Source organism: Mustela nigripes, chromosome 11 (genome assembly GCF_022355385.1).
Source record: "Mustela nigripes isolate SB6536 chromosome 11, MUSNIG.SB6536, whole genome shotgun sequence".
NCBI lineage: Eukaryota > Metazoa > Chordata > Mammalia > Carnivora > Mustelidae > Mustela > Mustela nigripes.
The window spans coordinates 36892965-36907314 of record NC_081567.1 but is presented as its reverse complement, the minus strand read 5'-3'; the positions used below and the strand labels follow the sequence as shown (position 1 = coordinate 36907314).

The 14350-nt window shown below is 60.9% G+C and overlaps 4 protein-coding genes across 8 annotated transcripts; 2 read left to right on the top strand and 2 right to left on the bottom strand.

Annotated features, from left to right (window-relative positions):
- Nucleotides 1-5831: 5831 nt before the first annotated feature.
- CLDN9 (claudin 9) lies at nucleotides 5832-6991 on the top strand. The gene is given in 2 exon segments (XM_059415562.1): nucleotides 5832-6452; nucleotides 6454-6991. Coding segments are annotated over 2 exon segments (654 nt in total). The 5' UTR covers nucleotides 5832-5927; the 3' UTR covers nucleotides 6583-6991.
- Nucleotides 6992-7231: 240 nt separating this feature from the next.
- On the bottom strand, nucleotides 7232-10057 carry CLDN6 (claudin 6). 3 transcript variants are annotated; one of them, XM_059415559.1, is made up of 2 exons: nucleotides 9871-10057; nucleotides 7232-8456 (listed from the first exon to the last, which is right to left on the bottom strand). In XM_059415559.1, the coding sequence occupies exon 2, from the start codon at nucleotides 8426-8428 to the stop codon at nucleotides 7763-7765; it is 666 nt and encodes a 221-aa protein (XP_059271542.1). In that variant the 5' UTR covers nucleotides 8429-8456; nucleotides 9871-10057; the 3' UTR covers nucleotides 7232-7762. The 3 variants fall into 3 exon arrangements, with proteins under 3 accessions (XP_059271542.1, XP_059271543.1, XP_059271544.1); XM_059415560.1 differs by lacking the exon at nucleotides 9871-10057 and adding an exon at nucleotides 9410-9563; XM_059415561.1 differs by lacking the exon at nucleotides 9871-10057 and adding an exon at nucleotides 9290-9387.
- Nucleotides 10058-10617: 560 nt separating this feature from the next.
- TNFRSF12A (TNF receptor superfamily member 12A) lies at nucleotides 10618-12695 on the top strand. The gene is made up of 4 exons (XM_059415557.1): nucleotides 10618-10749; nucleotides 11498-11602; nucleotides 11849-11983; nucleotides 12082-12695. The coding sequence occupies exons 1-4, from the start codon at nucleotides 10656-10658 to the stop codon at nucleotides 12135-12137; spliced, it is 390 nt and encodes a 129-aa protein (XP_059271540.1). The 5' UTR covers nucleotides 10618-10655; the 3' UTR covers nucleotides 12138-12695.
- A 244-nt stretch (nucleotides 12696-12939) lies between these two features.
- HCFC1R1 (host cell factor C1 regulator 1) lies at nucleotides 12940-14332 on the bottom strand. 3 transcript variants are annotated; one of them, XM_059415555.1, is made up of 4 exons: nucleotides 14145-14332; nucleotides 13794-13850; nucleotides 13552-13680; nucleotides 12940-13321 (listed from the first exon to the last, which is right to left on the bottom strand). In XM_059415555.1, exons 1-4 carry the CDS (start codon nucleotides 14237-14239, stop codon nucleotides 13186-13188), a joined length of 417 nt encoding a protein of 138 aa, XP_059271538.1. In that variant the 5' UTR covers nucleotides 14240-14332; the 3' UTR covers nucleotides 12940-13185. The 3 variants fall into 3 exon arrangements, with proteins under 3 accessions (XP_059271538.1, XP_059271537.1, XP_059271539.1); XM_059415554.1 differs by lacking the exon at nucleotides 13794-13850 and having other exon boundaries at nucleotides 13552-13743; XM_059415556.1 differs by lacking the exon at nucleotides 13794-13850.
- Between the last annotated feature and the right edge of the window lie 18 nt (nucleotides 14333-14350).

The window sequence follows — 14350 nt, the reverse complement described above, 5'->3', positions numbered from 1 at the left end:
GCCCCCGCTCGTCGCCGAGCCGCCCCCCCAGCCGCTGCCGCCGCTGCCCGCACGGCCCGCGCCCTCCAGCCTGCTGGCGCCGCCCGCGCCCCGCGCCCCCTGGTTGCTGCCCGCCTTCCCCCCGCCGCTGCCGCCGCCCCCGATGCCGCCGATGCCGCCGCCGCACCTCTTCCTGTCGCCTCCCTGCTGACGGCGCGGCTCTCCCGAGACCGTCGATCCCGAGGGGCTGCGGGCGGGTTAGTAACCAGCCCCGCCTGGGACTGCCGGGCCGGGCGCCCTGACCGCCTTCCCCACCCCGACGGCTTCAGAAAGCCCTGGACTGCGCAAGAGGGAGGGAGTGTCCGGGGAGCCGCCCAGCTTTGGGTTGGAAGCACCAAGTCTAAAAATACATTCGTTTTAAAGAATAGGGTCTTTATTCCATTTTCCCCGCCCGCCCTACAGCAAGCCTCCTGCCTGGTTATTTGAGACCGTAACTCATCCCGTGTGCTGATAAGTGCGGGCTTATCAGAGCCTTCTGGACAGGGACGGTGGGGCGGGGGGGGCGGTTGTTGGTGCGCCCACCGCACTTGGCTTGAGGAAACGAAAACAAGAGTTTGAAATGCCCTGACTGGGTCCGCAAAATGTCTCATTTTGTCCTCTAAAACGAAGGGTTTGGGTCCCATCACAAGGCCCTGCCCCACTCTGCGTGTTTGGCTTCCGGAAACCTGCCCGCGGCCTTACGAGTCGGGAGTCAGGCTGTGAACTGAAATAGATCCAAAGGTTCTTCCTGGGTGCCCCGGAAGAGCACTGGTGCTGATGGCTAACCGATACTGGGCCCAGGAGCAGCAGCATCACATGTAAGGACCAGGTCATCCCCACCAGGGACAGGAACACTCCCAAGGTGAGTCATGAAAGGAAGCTACTATTCTCCCCCCACAGTTGCTTGCCCTCTCCATCCCTACCCTGCCAGGTTCTCCCCAGCAGCGCACAACCCCGAATAAAAGTTCCCTTTGTTACTCAGGTGGCTTGGTCTCAGGTAACCAGGCAGATGTCCTATCTCGATGGGTCTTCTACAGGTCCAGAGTGGTATCGGGAAGCCAACTTGACCTTGGGCGACCTCTGAGAGCCGGGGATCCACCAGCAAGAAAGGCAGTATATGAATTTCCTGGGACTGCTGGCGCAAATCACCACAAACTGGGCCACTTAAAATAAAAAGAATCTGTTCTCTCAAGGTTCTGGAAACCAGAAGTCCAAAATCAAGGCATTTAGGGCTGTCCTCCTCCCAAGGCTCTTGGGGAGGATCCTCTCTTGCCTCTCCGAGCTCTTGGTGACCCTGGCGTTCCTTGGCTTGCAGCCTTGTCCCTCCAGCCTCGGGCTCGAGCTTCACCCCGCCTTACCCTGTGTCTGTGTCTCAAATCTTCCTGTTTTTTTTTTTTTCTTTTGACACCCGTCACTGAGTGTAGGGCCCACCCTGAATCCAGAATGATCTCATCTTGAGGTTTTTAATTTATCTTAATTACAGCTGCAAAGACTGTTTTCAAATAAGGCCATTTGTTTGAAAGCCACGGGTTCCAGGGCTTAAGGCCTGGCCTGTGTTGAGGGCTACCATGCAACCCATACGGGCAGTGTTCTTCCCCCGGAGAGGGGGGGCTGGCCCACCTCCAGAGCTGTCTTCCCAGCTTCCCCAAGCCCTGTGTTTGACACTTTGCCTCTTGCTGACCTGGAGCCCTGGGTGCCCTTGCAGTTCATCAGCAGGAGCCCAAGCCACTAAGTACCTTAATGACTCCCTTTCCCCTTTCTTGAATTATGGCCGAGTTCCCATTCCTGCTGGCTTGCTTCTTCCACTGACATCCTGCAGCTCTCCTCTCTCCGCTAAGAATCAGACTCTGCAGGAAGGACAAGACTGAAGGCACGCTCTGAAAGTTCACAGCCTTGAGGTGAGGGGTGACCCCCACTCAGAACCCCAGATGGGTAACTGCCGCCAGGTCTACAGAGTCTGACCAGAGTGAAAAGGCCATGATGCTGTTATCAAAAGAGTCTCGTGACAAGTCAGGCCCTACAGTGATCCCCCCACAAGGTGCATGGGGTGCTCCCTGCCCGGGCAGATTCTTGTAGCGCCCCTGGGGGTAGGTAAGGCCGACTTCTCCCTTCCCTCATTTTGCAGCAGGGAAGCAGCTGAGGTTACTGCACTGGTGACTTACTCAGCAAGGTCTGACCCATCCTCCCTGAGGCTGCCCACAGCAGATGGGCGCAGAGCCAGTGACCTGACAGCGGGGTTGGGGTTGGGGGTCTGGGAGGGGGTCCTCCCGGTGTGATCAGATCCAGCGGCAGTCCAGTGCACAGGCTTTCTGGAGCAGGCTGCCGGGTGCCTGGAGGAGCAAGGGGAAGGAGGGAAAACTGGCTGGGGAGGAATGGGGTAGGATGTGGGGGGGCCAGGAGGCGGTTGTGGGCAAAGAGGCACTGGGACCCCCAGGTCACCCTCCAGCCCTGGGCTCAGGGCCTTGAGGTCATGGTCTGGAGCTGCTTCAGGCTTGTCCTGTTTTTCAAAGCACCTGTGGGCAAGTTTCCATTGAGCTCTGAGCTTGTTTCATTGTCTGGAAAATGGGGGTAGAGAGCTGTCATGGGACTCCAGGGTTTCATCTGCACCTTTTGGTTCAGGGGCCCGGGGAATCTGGCTTTTCTACCCACAAAGTCTGGGGCTTTGGGCACCTCTCCAAAGCCGAGGCTGGTGTTCCCTTGGAGTTGTGCAGTCCCCCTGCCCACCCCATCCTCTTCTTGGCACCATGGTGGCCTGGGACCTTCAGTTCCCCTCCTTTGTCTTTGGGCCACACTTTTCTCTAAAAGCCTGGCAGCTGTTGGGATTGGAGTTAACCTGCTTCCGCCCTTCCCCTGCCTAAGCCCAGCGCCGGCTGCTTCCGCCCACCTGAGTGGCCCCACCCCACTGTCCCTCCACAGAACAAAGATCTGGTCCAGTTGTGCTACTCCCCGAAGCAGTGAGTGGAGTGAGGCCGCCCTCCCTTCCCCCGTGCCTCAGTTTCCCTCCACAGTCCTGTGTTGGGGCGGGTTTCCCTCCCCCATCTCTTTCCAGAGCGGAAGCGGAGGCCGTGGGGGTGGGGAGTCCAGCGGACTTGGAGGTGGTAACAGCACAGAGGGTGTCCGGGAGTCCTACCTCCATATCAATAGCATTCCAGCTCCACTGATGGTCCCTGCTGGGCCCCAACTTTAACCCTTTGGTTCCCGGATCCCACGCAGTCCAGGTGGCCCCAGGACCCACGAGACGGCCTAAGGAGGGCTGAGGGTGGGAAGCCTGTCCCGCCTGGGGACCCTGGGAATCCACCCTCGGCCACTTAGCCCTCCTGCTCGCGGTTCCTCTGACCATCCCTGCTGACCTCTCCTTGTTCTCCCACAGCCTGTCCCATGTTCACCCCCCAGGAAAGCCTTGGCTGGGGGGTCTGTGTCTTCAGCCTCTGAGCACCCCCTCCCATGTGGCCAGCCCACCCCTGGCAGTGTGCAGTCTTCTCTGCTCAACTGTTGACCTGTTGAGCCCAAGAGGAATTTGGATCTAGAACACTGAGGGTCATGGGTGCTGCCCCCGGGGGCAGGACGCTTAGCCAGGGTGTGTGTGTGCAGCGCGCACAGGGACTGTCACAACGCTGGGGGTTTAGAGCTGCCGGTGGAACAGAGGGTCCTTGGCACCAGGCCTGACTGCAGGCTCATAGGCGACCTGGGCTCATCAGGGTGAGTTGATCTCATGAAACCCTAGGCTTTCTCTGAGTCTAGAGAGCAAAGAGACCCGGGGCTGGGCTGCCCAGGATGGGAGGCCCCGAGGGAGGGTTGCTGGAGCCCTCAAAGACTTGGGCTTCAGGTCGCCTCGACAACTGCTTCAACCTGTGTGTCCAGATTCCTCCAGGCCCCCAGGCTTGCCTCTGTTTGCCCTTCTCCTCAGCCGCCCCTCCCCAGCGTGAAATCCAGGGCCCCAGGCGCTGGATGAACTGGGCAAACAGCCCCGAGATTCCCCAGGATCACTGCGGCCTGCAGGCTCAGTCACGGCCCCCTCTGGCCCCTTTCCATTCCCTCAGGGTCCGCGGGGCCACCGCAGTCTACCCCACAGCCCTGCTCTTGGGTGCTGGCCTCAGTCTCCCTTTCAGCAGTTCTCTCGAGCTTTTTTTGGTAGATGACCTTGTTGCAAATCTGATGAAAGTATAAACCTTTCTTCCCCAAAGTGCTAAAACCGCATTCCCAGAAGCAGTGCACCAACTGAACGGGTGGAGAGGCGCCCAGTGCACATCACGCCCAGGGCCCTAGAGCGGTGCCTTCAGAGCCCATGTTGGGGGGCCCCAGTGGCCCTGTTACTTCCCAGGTTGACAAGGGGTACCCCCTCATAGAGCAGATAGGCCATGGGCACTCCCTTCTCAGGAGGAGGTATGGAAGTGAGATGCTCTTCTAAGTGGGGCCCCAGCTCTGCCTTAAAGGGTCCGCCTGCCACCCAGGAAAGTGTATGAAAGGAAGGAATTTTCATCAGCGTCTCCCATTCTTTTCCCCTCAGTTCCTAGCACCCAGAAAGGGGCTTGAGGGAGTTCATGACCCCCCATACGAAGGGCCCATGTTTGTGGGTCATGTAAGGTTTCTCACAGGGGTATTAGACCTAAGAAGGGTAAGGACCTTGACCTTCCATGATCGGTCCCTGGTTGGTGGCAGGATTTGAATTATAGTCTGAGTCCCAGGTTGCCCCCACAAGAGGAGTCACAGGCTCCGACGGGGTCTCAGGAGTGGGAGGGTCTTTCCTGGGGACAGTGAGGCAGGGTTCACCTGGGGTCACCTTCTTGGGCTCCTCCAGAGTGACCATTTACTCCTCATGGCAAAGCCTTGGGTCCTGGGACTCGCCTCCAGCTGGGGCTTCTGTCTCTGTTACTCTTCCCCCTTCACCCACAGACCCCTGTGTGCCCCTCCCCTGCTTTCACAAGAAATTCTTTATCCCTTGGCCCCTAGAGACCTGTGGCAGCTCAGCTGGGCCCTCAGTTTCAGTGTGGGGGTGGAGACAGCACACCTGAGCTGGGGTGGGGGGGGGTTTCTAGGCCGTTGCCTGGGTGATGCTACCTGAGCTGGGCTCCAGGCACCTGTCGCCCAGGGAACAGTGCGGGCGGGGCCCCTCCCTTGAGAGCAGCCGGGGCCACTGGGCTGAGACTGAAGACAGATCAGGTTCCTGGGGCGGGCAGGGGGACAAGCTGGATTGGGGTGTGTGTGATACTGGGGGATCCGGGTGTGTTGGCAACACGGATTGAAACGCCTACAGGGAGGAGTTGCTGGGGGAGGGGGCGGCAGCCTGAACCTCTACTTCTCTTTGCCGAGACTGCCAGAGCTCCATCCCCCGCCCTACTCCTTGCTCCCCAGCTGGCCAGTCTGTCCTTTCCCTTGTCCCTGCATTCCCACAGGCACCGAGGTTCTTTCCTTCCCCATTCCGGTCGCAGTATCCCCTCCCAGGCTCCCCATCCCACCCCTAGCTCTGCCCGCTGCCTGTAGCTCCCGCTTTCCCCAGTCTCGGCTCCACTGCCCCTCCCCTGCCTCCACCTCAAAACCCCGCCTGCACCTGGGAGCCAGCTGAGTCCCCAGGTGACACCCACAGACGGTGTGCCGCTGCGCCTCCGGCGGGACAAGGCTCTGCTCAGCCTGCAGGTGGGTCCGGAGGGTCTTTGCAAGCTGGGTCACGGGGGCAGTGGCCAACAGGACCCTCGAGAGAACGCCTCAGCTGAGGGCTGTGAGACTGATCTGTGCGCGTCCGGATCAGAGAGAGGTGCTTTGCAAGAGGCCCACGGATGTGAGGGACGGTCCTGGCCAAGGCCACTGACTTCCCCACGTCCTGGGCACTGAGACCCCCCACCCAGTGGCAACGGGCCCACCCCTGGGAGTCAAGCAGGCCGTCTAGGGTTAAGAAGACCTGAGCGGACAAGATGGCTTCAACTGGCCTTGAACTCCTGGGTATGACCCTGGCCGTGCTGGGCTGGCTGGGCACCCTGGTGTCGTGTGCCTTGCCCCTGTGGAAGGTGACCGCCTTCATCGGCAACAGCATCGTGGTGGCCCAGGTGGTATGGGAGGGTCTGTGGATGTCCTGCGTGGTGCAGAGCACCGGCCAGATGCAGTGCAAGGTCTACGACTCCCTGCTGGCGCTGCCCCAGGACCTGCAGGCTGCTCGCGCCCTCTGCGTCGTTGCCCTCCTGCTGGCCCTGCTCGGACTGCTGGTGGCCATCACAGGGGCCCAGTGCACCACGTGCGTGGAGGACGAAGGCGCCAAGGCCCGCATCGTGCTCACCGCGGGGGTCCTCCTCCTCCTCTCCGGCATCCTGGTGCTCATCCCCGTCTGCTGGACCGCACACGCTGTCATCCAGGACTTCTACAACCCCCTGGTGGCGGAGGCCCTCAAGCGGGAGCTGGGGGCCTCCCTCTACCTGGGCTGGGCCGCTGCTGCCCTGCTCATGCTTGGGGGGGGGCCTCCTCTGCTGCACGTGCCCTCCACCCCAGATTGAGCGGCCAAGAGGACCAAGGCTGGGTTACTCCATCCCCTCCCGCTCAGGGGCTTCTGGACTGGACAAGAGGGACTATGTATGACGTGGAAAGTGTCCCTGGAAACCCGCAGCTCAGAGTCTTGACCTTGCCCCCACTGCCAACACCTCCCGAGGCAAAATGCCTTTCCCAGAAGCTCCAATCAGGGCTGGCTATGGAGTGGGGTCCCTACGGGTCCTTCTCCTACCTTGCCCTCTAGGCAGAGCCATAACTGACAGGGTGTGCCCCTCTGCCCCCCTAACCTCCCCACTCTGCTCCCTTCTTTGATCCACAGCTTAGGCTGGCCATCCTCTTCCTCTGAGGCTACCCCTGGCCTAGGAATTCGAGCTTCACCCAAAGGGCAGAAGGTCCTTGGCTCCAAAATAAGGAGGGGATCCCTGCCTGGGGTGGGTCCTCCCCAGCCTGGCCACCACCTGAATCTAGAGGTCCAGGCCAGGAGCCCCAGCCAATCACCCCACCCTCTATGCCCACCTGCCAGTGGGAAATAAACAAGAGAATTTGTACCTTGGCTCTTCTGGTCTGTGGCTGGGTGGGGAAGACCAGGTGGCCTTCCAGGGGGCTGTCAGCCTACGGCTTGTGCAGTGGAGACCCTCCCTTCCCGGGTGAGGCACAAGGATAAGATGAGTCCCTTGTGTTCTCCTCCTCCCCTGCCAGGTTGGCACCCAGCAGTCCCCCAGCAGCACCCAAGGCAAAGAACAAAATAAGACATGCTTTATTCAGCAAAAACTGGTGAGTGTGTTGGTGGGGTGGCGTGGCAGAAGTGTGCAGGGTTGAAGGTGAGAGGATCAGGGTGGTGGGGGGTGGAGCATCTGGAGCACAGCTGAGACCTGGGAGGTGGGCAGTTCTTCGGTGTCCGTGAGGCTTGAGAGCCCCCAAGGGTTCCAGAGGCTGGCCAGTGAGGAGGGACTTCAGTACAGGCTGAGAGCCCCCGGACGGCTATGCTGGCCCACAGTTTCAGCTGGCCTCCAAGAAGGGGATGCCCAGGGTGGAGAAAGATCCAGAAACCAAAGCATCTCCTCCTTGGCGCCATCATCCAAAGGCAAGAAATACCAACAGCAGAGCCCAGGAGAGACCTGGGTTCCTTGGTTAGGTTATCAAGTGAATTTTAAAAATACCCGTCCCCACAAGAGTGAAAAAGAAAAACAATCCCCAAGCTGTGTGCGGAACCGTCTCCGTGTCTCCAGCCCAGCAGGTTGCTGAGGGAGCCTCCACTCCCCTACCAGAATTAGACGTAATTCTTAGTGGGGTACTCAGGGGCACCCTGAGAGGTGGCCTGTGCGGCTGATGCCGAGTAGCGGGCCATATAATGGTTTGGGCCCCGGGACCTCCCAGAGGGACAGGTGCAGCACAGCAGCCCCCCGCCCAACAACAAAAGGCCGGAGGCTGCCCAGCCCAAGTAGAGAGAGGCCCCCAGCTCCCGCTTTTGGGCGTCTGACACCAGGGGGTTGTAGAAGTCCCGGATGATGGCATGAGCCGTCCAGCATACGGGGATCAGGATCAGGACCCCTGAGATGACAAAGATGATCCCAGAGACTAGCACCAGACGGGCCTTGGAGTCCTTGTCCTCCACGCAGGTGGTACACTTGGCTCCCGCGAGGTAGACCAGCAGCCCGAGCAGGGCCACAAGGAGGGCAACGACGCAGAGGGCGCGAGCAGCCTGCAGGTCCTGGGGCAGCGCCAGCAGGGAGTCGTAGACCTTGCACTGCATCTGGCCGGTGCTCTGCACCACGCAGGACATCCACAGACCCTCCCATACCACCTGGGCCACCACGATGCTGTTGCCGATGAAGGCGGTCACCTTCCACAGGGGCAGGGCACACGACACCAGACCATTTACCCAGCCAAGCAGTGTCAGGACAATCCCCAGGATTTGCAGACCAGCAGAAGCCATGGCCAAGTTGAGGTTGAGAGGAGCCGCACTGGGGGACAGAAGCAGACGGATATTAAGACAGGCTGGTCCAGACCCTCTGTTACTGATGAGGGCCAACTCTCACACCACAGGCTGTGGCCCCACCACAGGGCAGTGTTATCTGACAGCAAAGTAGCCAAAAGGGCAGGAATCCCCCAAAAGAGGGCAATTTCCAGGTGCCCTCCTTGGGGTACACAGATGGTGGGTTGGCTCTAGCCAGGAATTTCAGGCTCAAAACCTGTCAGTTTCAACATCAAGATTGGAGATCCAAGCTTCCTCCCCACCACCCAATAGCAGTGTTTAAACCCCTCACCCCAACCATACCCCCAGGTGGGTGGTGACCTTTGTGTCTCAGGTGACCCGTCATACCTGGCCTAGCCAGGCCCTACCTGTCCCGGCCCAGCCTCAGTCAAATTCCAGAGGGGGCTGGAGAAGTGAACAAGAAAAAAAATTCCACCCTCTTGCCCAAAAGCTCTTCCCAACGGCTCTCCTCTGACCCCCTGGGTCCTGCTCTTCTGCCCTCCCTTAGGGTCACACTGAGGATACTTCCAAGGCTGGGGACATTTTCTTGTGCCTTCCTGTCCCAGATGCCATCCTCTCAGGATTCAATTCCTCTAAAAGGACCTAAACCCTCGGAGTGTGTCCAGCTAACTGCCCCCCTCACTTGTCTCCCCACACATCCCACTCTGTTGTGGCTAGGTTCGGGGGTCAGTTCTGCTCGAGGTCCTGTTGCAGCTCTCCGTTGCCCAAAGATTCCACACAGGATTTGGACCTTAAGTTAGCACCGGCCCCAGCCGCGTGGCCAGAGGACAGACTGTGCACTCATTTGCATCCCGCCCATACCTGACGGAGCTAATGACCGCGAAGGAGATCGGACGGGGCGGCCCACGCCAGGCTCATCCCAACCCCGGCGTCGGCCCTCCACATCCAGGCACCCAGCACCTATCCCCTCCAAGACCCTACCCCTGTCCTCGACCCCTTCTCTTTCCGCACACTATGGGGTCGGCTTGGCGTAAGGGCGCCCCCTCCTGCTTTCGATCTGAGTCCTGCCCGAAGAAGGGACGGCAGCTTGGGAGCGGTGCTGCGGGAAGGGCTTAATGGCGGCGGTAATCAGCAGGGTCGGCTCCGGTAGGTGAGGGGGAGGGGGGCCCCGCCCCAGAGAGCAGCGCAGGTGGGGGAGGGGCGCCCGGGTTTCGGTGCCTTTGTCCCGGGGGAGGGGGAGGGGCGTTTAACCCTTCAGTGGCTGCAGAAGAACCTGACCAGCTCCGCAGCTTCGGGGCAGACCCCCGCCCAGGGGCGGTGTTCCCCCAGTTAAGTCCAGGTTCTCTACATGCACCCCTACCTACACCAACATGCCCGCTGCACCCCACTCCTTGAGGAGTCCGCCTCTTCCCCTCCAACGCTGGCACTTCCCCCAGGCTCACCTGCAAAGAAGCCCAGAAGGATTCGTAGGAGCCGCAGAATGTGCTCACGGGGGCGGAGGTGGGGGGTCTTAAAGAGGCAGTGACGTCACTGGACCACCGCCCCGGGGAGGGGCAGAGACCCCTTTCCAGACTGCGGCGCGCGAATCCCAACCTGGTCAGCTGGGGTCGCTCGAGCCTGGGGCCGCTGCTCCGACGTGTGGCCCGGGGGGTGGGACCTCAGCTGGCTAACGCCGGCCCCCAGTGGGTCAGGGCACCGGGAATGAAGCCCTAGCTTGGCTCTTGACTCCGCGACTTACTAGTCCTGGGACCCTGGGAACTCACCCAACCTTCCCAAGGTTCAGTTTTACACTCGGAAAAATTGGAGACGACAAGAGCACATTTAACTGTGTAGCTATGCTCCAAGGTAGAAATTAAAGACATTATTATTATTATTTGTTATGTCGTTATCATTATACTCCGGGGTCCTTAAAAAAGCTGCAGTTATCTTTGAGATGCGTTGTTCGTGTCTGATTGTCGCCCGCAACTTCCTGGACTTCCAGCATCCACAGCATAGGGCCAGGTCTGCGTCCCTGCGGGGTCCCCGCCGCAGGCGCACCGAGTTGGTGCTTTTTGAGCTAATGACTGAATTAAGCGGGCCAGGCTGGGCGGGGCGTCCAGGAGCCGGTCGCGGGGCGGGCCGAGCCGAGGGCACCGCCCCGGAAGGCGGGGGCGGAGGTGGGACTGCAGCTCTTCGCCCCGGCCAGCGCGCGGCTGGCTCAGACGGCCGCGGCCGCGGGACGCGCACCATGCTTCCCGGTCCGCTGCGTCCGCTGCCGCGGCTCCTCGTGCTGGGGCTCGGGCTGGCGCTACTGGGCGCGGCGGGCGGGGAGCGAGTGCCAGGTACGCCGGGCGCGGGCTGGGCGGGAGGTCGCGGGGGCCCTGGAAGCCTCTCGCCGGGGATCGGAGAGCCGGCATTGGGGACCCGGAGAACCGGGCCGAACTTGGGGGGAAGTAGACGGACACGGGGATTTGGGGTTAGGTGTTCTCCAGACACCGCACTCCCTGGCCCGGAGAGGTTCATCCCGCTCCGAATTTCATCCGCAGTCTCGGCCTCAGTTTCCCCCATTTCAAATGGGGGGACGGCTTCTGTCCTAATAAGTCCAGACTCAGAAGTGGAGGGAAAAAGAAAGTTTGAGGGCGGGATGTCTCGTTCGGTGAGAAAAGGCACGCCCCTATCGTGTTAAGTATCTGGTTCTGTCTGGCCCCATTGACCAAAGAGTCTCGGGGGGGTCGTATCGAAGACACGGGGGTCGGTACCCCCTATACCATGTGGGGTGCCCCCTTCCATCCGGTGACTTCAGTGCCCAGTTATGCGGGGGGAGGGACTGGGGTCGGGCCGGGTGCCCAGGAGTGAGTCACCCGCCGGCTGCGGGGGGGGTTGGGGACCTGATACCCGCCCCCCCAGCGTCCCGCGCTAGGCCCCCCTTTCCCCCACGCTGCTGAGCCCCGGCCGGGCCGTGCGGTCACCTGTGAGGAATGCGGGGGGAGGGCGCCGGTGACTCACGTTATTTGAGCCGGCCGACCCTGACCTCAGCCCCCAGAATAGCCGTGCCCCGCCCCAGCCTCTGACCAGCGGCCCCCTCCCCAGGCACCACCCCCTGCTCTCGCGGCAGCTCCTGGAGCGCAGACCTCGACAAGTGCATGGACTGCGCGTCTTGCCCGGCGCGACCACACAGCGACTTCTGCCTGGGCTGTGAGTGGGGGGAGGGACCAGGGGCGAATGGACCAGAGTAGAAGAGTTGCGGGGGTGGAGAGGGGAGCAGTGGGCTTCAGATCTGGGGAATTAATCAGGAGTGGGGGTTGGAGGTGGGGTGGGAAGGGATAGGATTAGGGCAGGGGACAAGGTGGAGAAAAGGCGTGGGACTTTCCCCCAGGTGGGATCTAGGGGGCGGGGCTGGTACCGAGAGGGGCGAGGCCTAACTTGGAATCCCGCCCCCAGGCGCTGCATCCCCTCCAACCTCCTTCCCCCTGCTGTGGCCCATCTTGGGGGGTGCTCTGAGCCTAGCCCTCGTGCTGGGACTGCTTTCTGGCTTCTTGGTCTGGAGACGGTGCCGCAGGAGAGAGAAGTTTACTAGTAAGTGAGCCAGCCCCTCCCGTCCCGTCCCCTCCCCCCACGCCCCATTATTCCTCACCATCTCCCTGCTCCTGACCACCCCTCTTCTTATCTTGCAGCCCCCATTGAGGAGACCGGCGGGGAGGGCTGTCCTGGTGTGGCACTGATCCAGTGACAGAGAGAGCCCTTGCCAGCAGGAGGCCCCACCCACTTATCATTCATTCATTCATTCATTTTGGAGCCAGCCCCCTCACTCCAGACACAGCCAGAGCCAGACTCTTCCAACCACAGGGGTGTGGAGGGATGGGGGACTGGTGAATCAGCTCTCCGAGGCCTGGGCCCAGGCTTCAGAGGAGCCTTCCAAGGTGTCTGACTGCCCTGTCTCTGGCTCCAGGACAGGAAAGGAGCCCCACGCTGGCTCACACCAGACAGCTGACACCAAGGAATTGCAGCATTTGCACAAAGGGTCCCTCCCTCCGCCCCCATGGCCCGAGGGCCCGAGGGCCAGCCAGCATCAGGCCCCACCCACTCAGACGGACGTTCTGAAATTCCACCGTGGGGTCTCTGCCTGGGGGGTTAGGGACCTGTTGCTAACACTAGGGGGCTGGCCCTCTAGGGGGGCTGGCCCTAAGACACTGTCCCCCCCACCCCCAAAGGGGGGGAAATATTTATTTTGGGGAGAGAGTTTGGAAGGGAGGGAAAATTTATTAATAAAAGAATCTTTAACTTTAAATGGTTTGGAGAGTGGCATGATCCCCAGCCCGACTTCCCAGAGCTGGAGGGAGGAGTGAGTCAGCCGCGGGGGCGGGGGGGTGAGGCTCTGACTCACACATTCTCAATGCCTGAGCCCAGCCTGCCAGGACCTGGCCGGGTCCTGACCGTTTTTTCCAGGGAAGATTTTGAGAAACCCCAAGCATCCAGCGTCCCAGCCTTCCCATCTTCCTTCCCAAAAGGTCCCAGGGTTCCAGACGGAAGCCTTCATTTGCTCAGCAATCTTTATTCAGTTCTAGGGGAAATGCCTCCCTTCCTTCCCATGCTCCTGTCCCTCCAGCCCCTCCCAGTCCAGGGCTCTGTGGGATTTACTGTCCTCTGTTGAGGGTCCGTTCTGGGGCCCAGGGGCCTGATCTGGAGAATATTCAGGACAGCTGGTCCCTCAGTGGGGATGCTGGTCTTCTGTGTTGTGGGGAAGAAGGAAAGTGGGCAGAAATACTGCCCAGCAGCACTCAGAGCTCCATTATCTCCCCAGCTTGGGTTGCAGAGTAGTGGGGGTTGGGGGTGTCCCCTAGCCTCAGCAGCCGGAGGGCCTCAGGGATCAGGTTCCCAGGATAGCGCCACAGAAGCAGCTCAGAGCAAGGGCTCCTGGAAAAGGAAATAACAGCATGGGGCTGAGGCTGGCCTGGAAGAGCCACCTCCCTCCAGGACCAGGTCCCCAAGAGCTCTTGGGCTGCCAGCACCTTCCAAGGAGCCAAGATGGGAAACAACAGAGGTTGGGTAGAAGCTAAAAATAGCAGGATGAGGCAGGGCCTAGAGAGTGGCTTCAAAGATCGGGTGTGATCCTCCAGAAGGCCAAGACGGTGGATGGTGCCTACCTGAGTGGGGGCAGAGATGGGGGGAAAGCCATGGGGGGGCTGCAGTAAGGGTGGTCATTGTGCAGGCTGAGTCGAGAGAAGTGAGTGGCCATATTCTCTTCAGAAAGGAACTGTTTTCGCAAGGGCTCCCTGGGGAGAGACAGGAAGACAGGCAGGCTGGGATATTCACATCCGTGGCAGTCTGATGGGGACCTAAGGTGACAGAGGTCTTGTTGGGAGTCCCTCCCTGCCCCCAAACTCACTGCTCCTCCTCCAGGCGCCGCTTGGTGCTCATGGGCACAGCTCCTCGGGGAGGGGAGCTGGGAAGAAAAGAAAGCCAGGTGCACCCCACCCTCTTGGCCCCATCCCCAGGATCGGCTCTCCAGTGCCTGCAGTGTAGTCAGGAAGCCCCCAGACCACCCGTCACAGCTGACACCTAAGTCACCCCATGTCCCAGGTCAGCCAGCAGCCTGTCTCAGAACTCAGCCCAGTCTTAGCTTATGCCCAAGCCTTGCCGACTTGCCCCACCGCGTGTCATCTTGCAGACCAGCCATGAGCCCCCAGCCCAAGCTCCTGGGCCTCTGGGCAGGCCCACCCAGTTCCCTCACACACACCTCACGTCCTGGGCTCGGGGCGTCCCCGACGCGGCCCTTGGGTCGCGCTGGGCCCGACCTGGGGGTCCTCGTTCTAGGGGCTGCTGCAGGATCATTTGGGTTCAGGGTCCCACAGGCAGAGGGTGGGATCCAGGCGGCAGGGCGGAGCCTCAGAGGGCGTGGTCCAGCGTGAGGGGCGTGGCGCTACGCGCGCGCAGTGGCGAGGT